The sequence below is a fragment of the Ambystoma mexicanum genome, chromosome 1p (assembly GCF_040938575.1).
Source record: "Ambystoma mexicanum isolate Mex_15411 chromosome 1p, UKY_AmexF1_1, whole genome shotgun sequence".
Lineage (NCBI taxonomy): Eukaryota > Metazoa > Chordata > Amphibia > Caudata > Ambystomatidae > Ambystoma > Ambystoma mexicanum.
The window spans coordinates 951,278,874-951,293,230 of NC_090921.1; the positions used below are offsets into that span (position 1 = coordinate 951,278,874).

General features: G+C 46.5%; 1 protein-coding gene across 3 annotated transcripts in view; it reads right to left on the reverse strand.

Moving 5' to 3' along the window:
* Positions 1–14,357, reverse strand: part of CDH16 (cadherin 16) — a 1,158,846-nt gene that overhangs the window by 407,943 nt on the left and 736,546 nt on the right. For all 3 annotated transcript variants that reach the window (XM_069653297.1, XM_069653307.1, XM_069653286.1), the window contains exon 14: positions 8,254–8,387. In XM_069653297.1, coding sequence (XP_069509398.1) covers positions 8,254–8,387 — 134 coding nt within the window. The remainder of the gene's footprint in view (positions 1–8,253; positions 8,388–14,357) is intronic.

Below are 14,357 nucleotides of genomic sequence, written 5' to 3' on the forward strand. Positions count from 1 at the left end.
TCATCAGCGAAGCCATGTTCCGCCAACTCCCAAAAGATCCAGCCATTCCCACATTCAAACTGATAGACAAATGGGAAATGGACCTGGAAGCACCCAATTCCAAACATCTCCTGCCAAGCAGGTGTATGCTCAAAATCTCCATTGGCAACAAGAGCATAGTCCATAATTGTTGGGTCGTGCGAGACGTCACTGCCGCTTTTTACTTAGGCAGTGACATTCTCAATCGCTTTGCCATTAGTTTGGACCTAATAAACTTCAAAGCTTGGTCCCGATTAGCGGATAATCCCATGGGCTTTGATGATCCAGAAAAAGCATTTAGGTCAGCTCAATTGCTACCTTATGCAGTTGAAATTCAGATTAAAGAGGAAGTCACCATCCCAGAAAGGACCCGACAATTCTCCCTGGAAGTGAAAGTTAAAAGAGGACAATATTTGCAAAACCCTGATGCTTATATACATCTAAATGCTTCTCTCCAACAGCAAGGGTTGGGGGTAAACCCAACTCCATTAGTCAACATAGAACATGACACCATTCCAATAGAGGTGGATAACAGCGACTTAAAGAGTATTACTCTAGCCGCAGGCACCATTATTGGAATGGCGGTTGATGACCGACATTTTTCCATTGATCTAGGAAATGAACTGTTAGGACCAATCCCCAAGGACTGTTTTGACAGTGACAGTGAGGACAATACAACACCAGACAGGATTTTTACCCGGCATGGGGGGAACTTCCTGGTGTACACTTCCTGCCCCTATGGTAAGGAAGATGTCACTTGTGACTTCAGGAGGGATGAGGTGATTTTCCAGGTCCATGAGGGTTGCCTTTCCCACCTGAGGCCTCTAGTCCAAATCAGCACTCTGACCAGGGACTTCTCCACCCAGCTGGAGGAGGCCGCTGAGATAGCCAAACCAGAAGTCTTTCCAGGCTTCAGGCAGATGGTGGAAGTGAGAGTCAACCTAGCTGATGCCTGTGTGACTCTGGAACAGAAGCAAAAGTTGAAACAAGTTTTCTTGGATTTCCAAGATCTCTTTGCGGTAGACTCATATGACTGTGGTCGCACCGACATCCACACAACAACAATCCCCACGGACCCTGGCCTGACTCCAGTGTTTGTGAAGCAATATCGTTTGCCTCTCGCATCCATGGAGTCCCTTACTGAAATAATTAAGAACCTTGAGTCCCGGGGAATAATTCGTCCAATACACAGCACCTTCAATAATCCGGTGCTGGGAATATTGAAGCCAAACGGCCAGTGGAGACTCTGTGCCGACCTCAGGGAGCTCAACAAACGGGTCCATACTTCCCGATGGCCTCTGCCCTACATTGACCAAGGGCTGGCCCAGATCCAGGGGTCACAGGTATTCACTGCAATAGACCTGACCAATGGATACTGGACTGTGCCTGTCAGTAGGGAGGACCAATACAAGCTGGCTTTTACCTTTGGGGGCCAGCAGTACACATGGACCCGGACTCCCTTCGGATACCTCAACTCCGGCAATGAATTCAACATTTTCCTACATAAGGCCATGCCCGACCTGGGTGCGAGGGGTAACCTGGCTTATGTAGATGATGTCCTCATCAAAAGTTCATCTGTGGAGGAACACATAGCGGAGATCCGTTATGTTCTGACCCAGTTGAGGGCCGCCGGAGCAAAACTTTCCTTTCAGAAAGCACAGTGGTGTAGAACCCGTGTTAATTTCTTGGGGCATGAGATTACTCCTCAGGGTCTCTGTCCCCAGGAAAAGAAAGTGGAAGCACTTCGGAAACTGAAAGACCCCACAACTCTGCGGGAACTAAGGAGCCTCCTTGGACTGACTAATTACAGCAGAAAGTTCATTGAGGGCTACGCAGAGATCACCAGACCCCTGATTCATCTCCTGAAGGGGGGGGTCAAGTGGGAATGGGGTCCAGAACAAGCCGAGGCAGTAAAACAACTCAAAAGAAGCCTCTCACAAGCGCCTTGCCTAGCTTACCCTGTCAGAAACAAGGAGTTCTTCCTGGAGACGGGGTTCTCTAATACGTGCTTGACGGCAGTATTATACCAAAAGCATGACAAGGTCAATAAAGTAATCTCCTATGCGAGCAAAACTTTATCCTCTGTGGAGGAAAAATTCAACGATTGTGAGAAGGCACTCCTGGCAACGGTGTGGGCATTGAAGAATTACCACCCGTTTATCCAAGGGGAACACATCATAGTGGAGACTCCACACCAGCCTCTGCAATATCTCCAAAGTGATAGAATCCGGGCCGGAAATGTGAGTAATTCCCGAATTACTTCCTGGATTCTGTCAATGCAAGGCTTTCCTGTGGAGGTCAGATATGGCCAAAACAAGAAGAGTCCCCTCGCGCAAGGTCTGGCTGACTTGCATGATTGTGCCAGAGAAAACTGTCTCGAGGACAAAAGTCTAAAAATCAAGGACAACACGGAGGCATACCTTAATTCCCCACACAAAGTCTTTGAAGAGGACAAGTGTGAGGGAATGCCCACTGTCTATGTGGATGGATGCTCTTACCATGTTGACAACGACGGGGAGAAAGAACTGGTGGCTAGCGTAGGGAATGCATGGGTGAAGGAGTTCCCAGAACCCTCCGCTGGATACAAAATTGGTCCCCGAAGTAGTCAGGTGGCAGAATTGATGGCTGTGCATCAGGCCATCCTCACTGCTGTCCAGCATCAACTCCACGAACTGGTCATAATCACAGATTCTGATTATGTACGGAACGGGTTCGTGGAGCACCTGGTTAATTGGAAAACCAGAGGCATGTTATGTGCTAATAACAAACCCCTGAAACATGGGCAGTTAATCCAAAACATTGATGATCTGGTCAACTCGAAGGGGATGACCATCTACTGAAAAAAGATCAAGGGTCATTCCAAAGTAGAGGGACCAGACAAAACTGGAAATGACTTAGCTGATCAGCTGGCCAAAACCTGGGCCATCCAAGGGGATCTAATCGAAATAGAGTCCCTGTTGGGGGAAATCCAGGTCACTGCTATCACTAGGTCCCAGACAAATGCTCACAATGATCTTTCAACTGCCCAATGGAGCAAGGAGACCCCTGATGCTGATTTAATTACAGCTCATAAGGGGGATCCAATTATTGGTAAGTTTTACCAACACCTTGAGGACCCTGAGAACTTTCCCCTGACGGATACCGATTACATTGGGAAAGAGGACCTAAGAGTGTTGATGAAATGTCCAAAAATGTTCCGAATCCAAGACGGTTTGCTGGTAAGGAAATCCAAAGCTGGCCACGATCAGTGGGTGGTTCCTACCTCATTCCGAAGCCTGATGTTAAGTCACGCCCATGATGCGGCCACCGCCGGTCATAGGGGGTTTCACACAACACTGGAAATCTTAAGAGAGGTTGCATACTGGCCACACATGGGCCAGGACCTCAACCAATATTTGAAGGGTTGTCTTGTGTGTGCACAATTTCAGCCAACATCCCTCACACACCGGGCGCCTCTCCAAATGAGGGGAATGACACTCCCATGGTCAGATTTACAAATCGACTTTGTAGGCCCCGTGATTCGCTCCGCTAGGAGGAATAAGTACATGTTGACTGTGACATGCTTGTTTACCAAGTGGGTGGAATGTCTCCCAGCCCCAAACTGCAAGGCAGAAACAGCAGCTGCCCTGATGATTAACCACATCTTTTCCCGTTTTGGTCTACCTCAAAGGATTGAGTCAGACAGAGGTAGCCACTTCACCAGTGAAGTAATGACAGAGATGTGGGAGATACTGCGGGTCAAGAGGAAGTTACATATTGCTTACCGGCCAGCTTCTTCTGGGGCAGTAGAGAGATATAACCGAACCATTGTGAGCATATTAAAGAAGTTTGTGGCAGATTCTGGGCCAAGTTGGGATATCCAATTACCTCTGGTCCTAATGGCCATCAGATCTACCCCTTCATCTGCAACCAAAATGTCACCATTTCAGTTGATGACTGGACGCAAGATGGTGCTTCCGCAGCATTTGCTCTACAGGACCCAAGAGCAGACACTAATAAATGCCTCCACAACTCACAAGTATGTGGAGAATTTAAGGAAACACCTTCAACATGCTTTTGCTTATGCTCAGCGGAATCTAGAAAGTTCAGCTGATAGCATGAAGACCCACTATGACCTGAAAACTTCCAGGAAGGAATATCAGGTGGGGGACCGGGTCTATTTATACAATTTCCAAAGGAACCAGGCCAAACAGCGAAAATGTTTGCCTACATGGAAGGGACCCTTTGAGATTATAGACAAGATCTCCCCTGTGGCCTACAAGATCCTCATCCCCAGAGGCGGTTTGGCAGAGGGGGAAGACAAGTGGGTCCACATAAACCAGTTGAAGTGTTGCCATCCCAGGCACACTTTGCAGCAACTGGAGGAGTCCTCTGCAATCCCAGAGGGTACCGCTCCAGAGTAATTCAATTCCAACCCTAAAAGATCTTACATATAGCCTATCAAATTCTGTGTTTCTCAAGTTTATGTGTTCCTGTCTCTTCATTTAAAAAAATGTGCATGTTCATATCTGTTGAGTTCTAAAATATATATGCCACCCCACTATATCAATGGTGGGGGAGAAATGTCCATGAATAGGTATTGCCGCTTTTCCTTTGTCGTTCTAGGAGAAAGAAAACCTGGAGACTGGCCAAGGAGGCCGAGGGGCCCGGGGTACCGCCCAATCTTCCCATCAGGACCGGCGAGGAGAACCGATCGATCCGACCGGATGGAGAAAAAGATGCTGAACTGTGCCATCTATTGGAAGAAGATGAGGAGAACATCCCAGATCTTGTGAGTTCCATCAGTGAAACAGAATGGCCATCGCAAGAGGGGGGCTTGTGGGATGTTTTTACCCATGCATCCGAGCCCTACCAAAAAAAAAAAAAACCTGTGCATTACTGGCATTGAAAACATCATGATGGCCAGAGCTTCCCAGAAAATGCCCAGGGAAATGCATGAAGAATAGGCTGCCACCCATTTTTGCCGATGTTATGGGCACAGAAGGGCACTGCCTAAAACCACCATTGGACTACCCACACAGTAGCCTGAAACCATTGGGAATGGCAATGCTGATTGCCAAAAGCAACCTAGAACTGTGGGGAATTCATTTTCTTAAATCCCAAAAATGGTTGCATTACCAGTACTCACCACTATCAGAAAGCTGGCGTTTTAAAACCACCAGACTTTTGTGTAAAACTGAATAAATGAACCCAAAGCAGGCCAAAGAAAGACTTACTGAGAGGTGGATACAATGTAAAGTTATATTCTGAAGTGACTTGAAGGTTTATAACAAGACTGGCTGAGCTCTGCAGGTCTGCAGTGGCTTAAACTGAAACTGGATTTAAAATTACCAAAAATCGAAATGTGTAAATAAACTGAGGGACAGACTTGTGACTGCCACATAGTTTGTCACTGTTAAAATGTCATAGTTTTGAACTTAGAATCAGCATTCTAGCTGCATATGTAAAAATTGTTAGTTTTATTTGAATGCAGAAAACTGGGTAACTAAAAGTGACATTAGCTGGGGCCTGGCTTAAGGAACTGGATTCTGCCTGACAACTTCCCCCCAATTGGAGTGAAACTGGATCCACAGCAGTTCTCAGGCCTGGCTGCATTCTGAGGGGAGGTTACCCCTCTCTGATTGAATTACCAAGGGACTGCTAGAGACTAAACAAAGGACCCAGGCAGAGGGTTTATTGGGGCTAGGCCATAAATGGCTTCCTCTTGAACAATGGGCCTTCCAGGGCCCAGGCAGATGGTTTATTAGGGGAATCGTAAAATAGCTTCCTCTTGGCAGAAGCTGGGAGGGGCAGGGTCTCTGAGCTTGGCAGACTCTGGATAAACTGGTTTCTCCACCAAGTGACCTGGGAAGACACACCCCTGTTGGCCAGAATATGATTTTAAGAAAGATGTATAACTCATGGTGCAGACTTGTCAAAATTATTTAAATGATACCATAATTCTTGTGATTTTTCTGTGCACGTTTTAAGACGCGTTGGGAATTTGTGTGATGTTCTGGGGCAAAACCCTGCTATTTATGTATACCACAGACTCTGTGTTTAAGCTAGAGACATGGGAATTTACTGGAGTATGTATGGACAGACCGTGTATATGTGTATAATTTTTAATGAAAAACCAATATTGCAAAACCAGTTAAAAAACGCAAAATGTTTCCTTTTCTGAATGCAAGCTCTTAGAAACATCAGAGTTTGAACAGAGTATACCTCATGTGATACGTGATGGGTGCATGTAATTTCGAACCACTGTGTATCTATGAAATATGTCTTTAGGTCAAATATAGATTTGTGGGCAAACTGACCAGGGGAGGATCCTCTGACCCATAAAACCTACAGCATCACTCTGACTCACAGTTCCTTCCCCAGTCATGGGAGAGGGGAGAATTGGGCCAATGACAAGTAGAAAGGGGCAGGCTTAGCTAGGCCCAGGCACACACCCACTTTCAAAACACATAAAAAGAGACTGCTGGGACAGGTAGAGACATTCAAATCCAGTTGCTGCAACGCGCTCTGCCAGACCATACAACATCCAGAAGATACCAGATTCAACACTTAGACTTTAAAACTCCAAAGAACTTGATTCAGAACTCAAAGCAAGGGCCTAAACCCACAAACTGAGAACTCTTCTCAGTAGGCCTCAGCATCCAGCAAACCTAATAGCGGTAGCAGCATCCAGGAGCCGTGCAGATCAGCGCTTGGGTCCAGAGAAAGCTGTGCAGAAAGATCCAGAAGCAGTGCTGTACCCAGAGAAAGCAGAGCAGTATCCAGAACCAGAGGCCAGAGATCCAGAGTGACCCAGACCGCTGTTAGCAGAACCAGAGAGCTGACCCAGATCACTGTGAAGTGCCGAGACCAGAACCGGAGTCCAGTCCAAAACCTGACCAGATCCGTGGGGAGGCCTATTTCAAAATATATTGTGAGTACCTAGCAGAACTGTGCAGAACCAATCTCTTAGTTAAAATAATATAATTCAATCTATTTTAAATCTAACCAGAACTGCCTCCTAACTGTCACCTGTCATTTGCAAAACTGTCACCTGTCATTTTCTAGCTGCAAGCCGTAACCTGTCGCTTTGAACTTTTAAAATTTCAAATCCGAAAAACGACCTTTATTTAATTGTCCGTATCTCTGGAACCGTTTGTGCTAGGAACTTGGTTTAACTTTCCCCCGAAAGCTTAGAATCTCAAACAAGAACCGACTCCTTATACTTTTGCCATAATCACGATTCTCGCACTCGCGAATTTTGCCGCGATTTGTGATTTGGCCCGATTTCTTTACTTGTAAAAAGATAGCTGCTTTTGCCTGAACTGCTAAATTTCGTTTGCCTCTTAAGAACCATCCCTGAATCATTGCTAGAGTGAGCCTGAACTCATATTAACTAGATACCACTCACCCTGAACCTCCTGAAGGGAATTAAAAGCATTTTCAGCATATTTCTCACTGCATTGTCATCATATGTCATCATATTCAAAGCCTTTTGCCTGTGTTTCAAACTTCTGTAGTCTAAGCTTGCTGGGGTGAACTGAATTACATTTGATTGCATTTCTAAGAACTGTGTGCTCTCCCCTTCATTTACTTACATTGCATAAGGGGGGGAGTGGATTGCCAGAGAAAAGTGATTACATTGTTTTGTTGAAATCACATTGAGTATTTTCTGTATTGCATTTTCATTCAACATTGCATCCATCTGAAACTAGATAAAGCATTCTCTACCACCTTATTCTTCTGTTCCTATTCCCAAGCGTGCTACCTCATCCTTTATACTACTCCTGGGTAATCAAATCAGTTTATTAGTAGAACATTACCCATTGTTGTTAACTGCTCATGTTCCGAAGTGTGATATTAATTATTAATTTATTATAAAGTGTGATATATATATATATATATATATATATATATTGTTTACATTCTCAAATAAACCGTTTAAACTTGCAAAACAGAACTACTTCTTGGCTCAGTGGGGTCAGGGGGGTTCCAAGAGAGGGGTGTTATATAGGGGTAGTCATCCAGAACTCATGAACTGGACATAAAGATATATCAATAAGGGTTTCCATTCAGTATCCTAGACTAGGCATTGACTTAGCTGTAGTGCTGGATTGAATCCTCTTACAGTTGTGCCCAGAATCACACGTTTTCCTAATCGAGTGCTGGAGCTAGGATTAGAACTCAGATCTCCAGATTCCAAAATCAGCAATTTAAGCTCAAGAGCACGTTTCTGGGTAATCAAATTGATCTTACCTTTTTCCTGGGCAATGACCTGCACAATGTATATTTCTTCTCCTGTCTCTCGGTCTAGTATGGTCCGAAGCTGAATCTCCCCAGAATGCTCGTCAATGGAAAGCCACTTTTTGGAGTCGTTTTTTAGCGAATAACTGAAAAGGAAAGAGTAACAGTTCAGATGATTGGGCCAGACCAGGGCTGGGTCCATTAACAAGCATGGGGGCTGAGTTTCCTAAAGTGCCATGTCCTGGGCAGCGATCAACAAACCGTTTCTCACATTAGTAGCTCGGACAGGGTGCACAGCCAATCAGGATGCTTGGAGCATGGTCTGTATCAGGAGTACAACTAAACACAAATTTCGGGTAGGGTGAGGCTAACCCTTCAAACTTTGAGAGAAAGGCTAACTTCAGAGACTGTAGTGGAGGGGCAAACGTACTTATGTGGTGGCATCTAACTTCTTTAAACATTGTATGATACAATACTTTTGAAGCTTAAATGTTAAAACCAGTTAACTCTCGCCTTCAACCCTGAAACCACACAATTAAGTACTGCTGTGAGAATCAGTGGTCGGTCCCCTCTCCCTCCTGCCCTTCAAATCACTCGCCTGACATGCAAGTGTTAACACCCCATCACCATTTCAATGACCTAAAAATGTATACATACAAATGCATTTTACAACGAAAAAGCTTTACATTAGTGATGTGTGGCCCGTAGTTAACAGTGCAGCCGCTGCAGCGTTTATCATCTGTGTCCTGTCTTGTCCTGCCATGGCGCTTTACGTCAGCCAGATCAGGTCAACATAACCCAAAACTTGGGAGGGGAGCCTAAAGCACAATTTGCCCAATGGTCGTTGCGCCACGGGCCTGCATTCAGAGCAAGCACTCAGTGCTGTGTGTCCCTGCCTTTCACTACCATTCCCCTTCTTGCACACCCCTTCAGCCACCCGTGGCTTTAAGTGTGCTGTGGCTAGCCGGGACCACGCCCCGGCAGTTTCCAGAAAGGGCTCCTGAGCCAGGGCCCTGCCGGGGCCCACCCCAACTAGCCCCAGTCATGCTGACATCTCAGGAATCCGTGTAGCCAAAGCGCTGCACAGTAACACAAACTGCCTGCAGGTGTGAGCACTTCGGGAGTACTTACATCTGCAGACAGCCAGTGTAGACGTGGCTTCAGCTACACGACTGCCAGATGACTCTGAACTCTGAAACAGGAGGAGGGCTGGAGGCCCAGTCTACCATTTTGTTTCTGAGTAAAGAGTCATCTTGCAGCATGGAGCCTTTTAAACGAGGCTTTATGATGCGTGATGACTCTTTACTCTGAAACAAAAGGAGACTAAGCCTTCCACCACTTCTCCTGTTCCGAAGTATAAAGACAACACCCAGCAGGCAGCCCTTTCATTCAAGGAGCCCGTGGTCTTTAACTATGTGGTGCCTTGAATGAAAGGGCTGCCTGCTGCGTGTGAGAGCTGGGGCACACTGGTGTCACATCTTTGGTGCGGCCAGCCCTGTGGCCTGGGCTCACCAAAATAATTCCAGTGCGCCACAGCTCCCCTGCTTTCACCAGCCCCCTCTCCCGCATTGGCGAGAGGGGTGCTCTCGTTAGGGGGCGTGGTCTAGGTACACCCATGTAGGCCATGCCCCATACTGAGAGCCCCCCCCATCGATTTAGCATCCCACTTAATCGACTGCAGCCACCCATTCCACCTGCAGCACCTGCCCACTCGGCATGGGCGCAGTTGGCTGATTTTACTAACCAACATGACATAGGAAACTTACCAGAAGTCCACACGACACAGTGACATGGCTACAATTAGACCAACATCATGAACACAAACAAACGGACTGTCTCTTTATTTTTCCACTTGACACGTGTAACTCAATGCCTCAAACACCAGATCCGACAAATTGATCCACTAGAAATAATTTCCAAGTGGTCAACGGGAATTCCGATCAAGCTCTCCATCCGTGAATGATTGTATAATATATATAATATATATATATATATATATATCAGTGTGGTGAAAAGCAAGGACTGATGGTGCTTCAAGTGAACTAATCCTCGACTTGCAAACACGCGCGCAAACATTATTAACCTTTCTGCATGGCTTTTTGTTGAGTGGCGCACATTTTCTTGCTGTGCAGAAAAGTCTGGAAATTCATAGAAAGAAGATGTACATTTTTCCCTGCAAATAACCAGACAGTGTGAGCCATTCAGAGTAGACCTTTCCCCTCACCCACAAGGTGATGGCTTCCTGGTGTGAAGCGAACAATCCAATATGTAATAGACATGTAGTCTATGTATTCAAGGCCTGAGATCTGTGCTTTTTTTCCATAGGATAAAAACGCCGGAGAAAAGGCGACATCTCTCCAATGCTTAAAGCGAAGGATCACTTGAAATGTTATATATCTAACATTGTGCTACACAGTCGGATGATTCTGCGTTTAGTTTAAACGCGCTATCCCCTAAAGTAGAATGAGTAAACCATTTGAAACTTCATATGTTGCTTCAAACCCAAGAATGATTTTTGCCATAATCTCAGGCACATGAAGTATTGTTTCTGAACCATATTCGCTGCAAACTGAAAAAACACTGGAAGCTGTCACACTGTCAGAAAGTAGTGGGATGACGTTGGCAGTTTAAGCCTGGGATACACTTTCTGTAAAGTATTTATTTATTTTGATTTGTGATTCAGGATCATAAACCTTTACATAACCAATGCAATCAATATACATACACAATTTCAGAGCCATACCATTTTTAATGTACAAAGAAAAGTCATAATTCTTGTGTCAAAATTTTAAAAAACATTAAAAGCCCATGAATAAATATTCACCTAATAATTCATTAATTTTTTAACGCACCTTATAAGTGAGAAAGTTAAGCTGATGTGTTACTGTTTAAAATTCGATGCTTAAAAGTATGCACACAATTTTCAAACAGGGTATATCTCAGAATTGTTGTTGTGGTCAATTCAAACAGCAAATGTCTTAAAGTCTCCACTTGTGTAGTTGGTCCACCAAGGAGACAGCCTCTCTCCCGTCTTCCTAGGCAACTATGTGGGCCTACTCTCTCAAGGGTTTCAAGTGGATCCAATCGGAAGCGCATCAAACAGAATTTAGGGGCCTATCCAAGGAACAAATGTGCGCCAAAATTCTCAGCGCAAGCTGGCGCAAGCATGAAAAAGCAAGCGCATGTGCACGCGTGCGATTCAAGGAAGGGCCTGTGCGTGTTTTCCCCCGGATGTGCGCCAAATCCGTGTGTGGCGCACACGGGTGCATTCGTCATTGCAACATCCCGATCGCTGTGCGTGACGCGCACAGGGAAAGTGCACAACGTTGGCGCACACACCAAAAAGGAGGCGGGACACAGGGCGTAAAACGCAGAATGGGGAACAACGCATGAAAAAAAAGACATAAGTGCGGAAGTACTGAAGGGAAATACACGGAACGCCCACACGCACGCGAACAACACGTATTCATGGAATTGAATACGGGAAACCAGCGCACGCCAGAAGACGCGCAGAGGCGTCAATACGTCTGCCACACGAAGGCAGGCGGAAGCGTCCCTGTGCACAGTATAAAAGTGCGCGCAAACAACAAACACGTATATCCAGCTACGATGAATGCCCCATTTGTCGCAGCACTGATCATGGGACACCGCAGGAGGAGGTGAATAGCCAGGGCCCGCATTTTTTTTCCCTGGGCTAGCCTTTTTGGAATGCTTGACGACCAGGTCTATGGCAGGTATCGGTTTCCACCCTGTATCATCCTAGACCTGGTCAGGGAGTGGGAAGATGACCTTACATCCCCCACCCTGTGCTCCCAAGCATTGAGCCCCTTGGAGAAGGTGCTCAATGTCCTGCATTTTTGGTCACTGGGTCATTTCAGTGGACAACTGCCATAGTGGGGGGGTCTCACAGGCCACACAGTCACGCTGCCTACACCAGGTGTTGGCAATCATCACTGCGCGCCCCTCAGTCTGCAGGCGCATATACATGCCCAGAACACCCGCAGAAAGGCAGGCGGTGGTCCAGGACTTTTGCAGGGTGACACACTTCCCCAAAGTGCTCGGTGCCATAGATTGCACCCATGTGGCCCTACGTCCACCTAGGGCCACTGAGCACATCTATCGAAACCGCAAGCACTGGCATTCCATCAACGTGCAGGTTGTATGCGATGCAAAGGGAATCATCACCTCTGTCTATGCAAACTACCCTGGCTCCACCCATGACAGTTTCATATACAGAATGTCCGCCCTGAGCCGGGCCGTGGAAGCTGGGCAGCATGGCGACACATGGCTCCTAGGTCAGTACAAATGCCTGTGCACATGCATGCATGTCACACACAGCCAAATACACAAAAACCAATAATCACAACCATTATCACCTCCCCAGGGGACAGTGCCTACCCTCTGAGCAACCACATGATGACGCCAATCCAGAACCCCACTACACCACCCCAGGTAAGATAAAACGCTGCCCATATTGCAACCAGGGGCATAGTGGAGCGCACATTCGGAGTGCTCAAGTCACGCTTCCACTGCCTTGATCGCTCTGGCGGACAGCTACTATATGCACCCCCAGTAGTGTGCAGGATCATTGTGGCAGCATGTGTCCTGCACAATGTTGCAACACAGCGGGACGTACCGGTGGACATAGTGGTGACCCCACATCCCCAACCACAGGCGCTGCCCATGGGAGGGGAAAGGGCACGTGGCAAGGCAGCCCGGACCCAGCTTGTGGCCACATTTTTCACCTAAACTCCCACCCCTGCGGAGTGCACACAGGCCTGGCACATACCAGGTGTCAATCGATCATGACAAAGAGACAGTCAACTGTCACAACCTTACCACCCTGAGAATGTTGCCATGGAAGTGCTACATTGTGTGCATCCCTAGCTACTTAAACATAACCAATCCTGTGTGACCAAAAGGAACACATGCAAGGTGTGTATCACCCCCCCCCCCGCAAAACAGGCCATCACAATCCCTGGTATGTCACCCAAACCCTCCCAACCCACATCACCCTTGTCTGCCACACCATGACATGGCATGCAATAGCAAAAGCCCAACACATGACCAATAAGATATGAAGTGACATGTCATAAATGAAACCTGGCACGAGACAATGATGCCTGACATGGAATCATTTGAAATGACTGACCAACAACCTCCCACACATACAAAGTCAGACACAAATGCTTTCCACCAGTCGTAGCATGAACACAACACTGTATGCCCGTCCACATGCACATTGGGCATGGCAAAATCCCTACTCCCGTACCCGTGTGCTCTGTGTGTCTCCTGCAACACACTGCTCAGCACACAGCACTTTGAGCAGCCATTGTGTTGCAGATACACCTTGAGCATCACATGAAAATGACAAATCAAATCAATAACCAAATAAAGCATGTACAGGATACACAAATGGTAATAGATCATGTGCTGCAGGGACACAGCGGGCCCGAGAATGCAATCTGTGTGCACCTGTGGCCATGGAAGGGTGGTTGTACATGTGGTGGATCATTGTGCAACTGTGTGTGTCATTAGGGACATGCACTCAATATATGCATGTGAAATAAAGTGACCCTCAGTGTCCTGTACACATCACATGTGAACATTGCTCATGTGAACACCCTAGCATGTCAAACCACACCAATCCCTGACACCTGCAAAGTAAATACAACACAGGAACAGTCATTGACCAGCAAAACACATCATGTACATAGTACCCCACAATTACAATGTCAGAATGCCCAAAACACTGTAGCCCAAGACAACTGTCCAACAACAAAAGGCCCTCCCTCATTTACACATCACTGTGACCTTCTGAACAACTGTGTCTGGGATATATAGCCTTCTTCCTTCAAGTCTACCTGGCTACAGGATCACCCTACCCCTTGGTCTCCATGTTCCAGCTTGCCTGTAAATAGGGTCCAGCCCCCTCAGAGGCCACCTTGACTGGTAAAAATACTAAATCGCAGATAACTCCAAGGAGCCAAACCCACAAACCAGGGAAAAAGCCTGTAGGCAACAAAAAACCCAGGAAGAGTCTCCAGTAGATGACTTGAAGTAGCAGGAAATGTCAAAGCACATGTACAAGCACAATGATAGAAAAATCAAGGTAG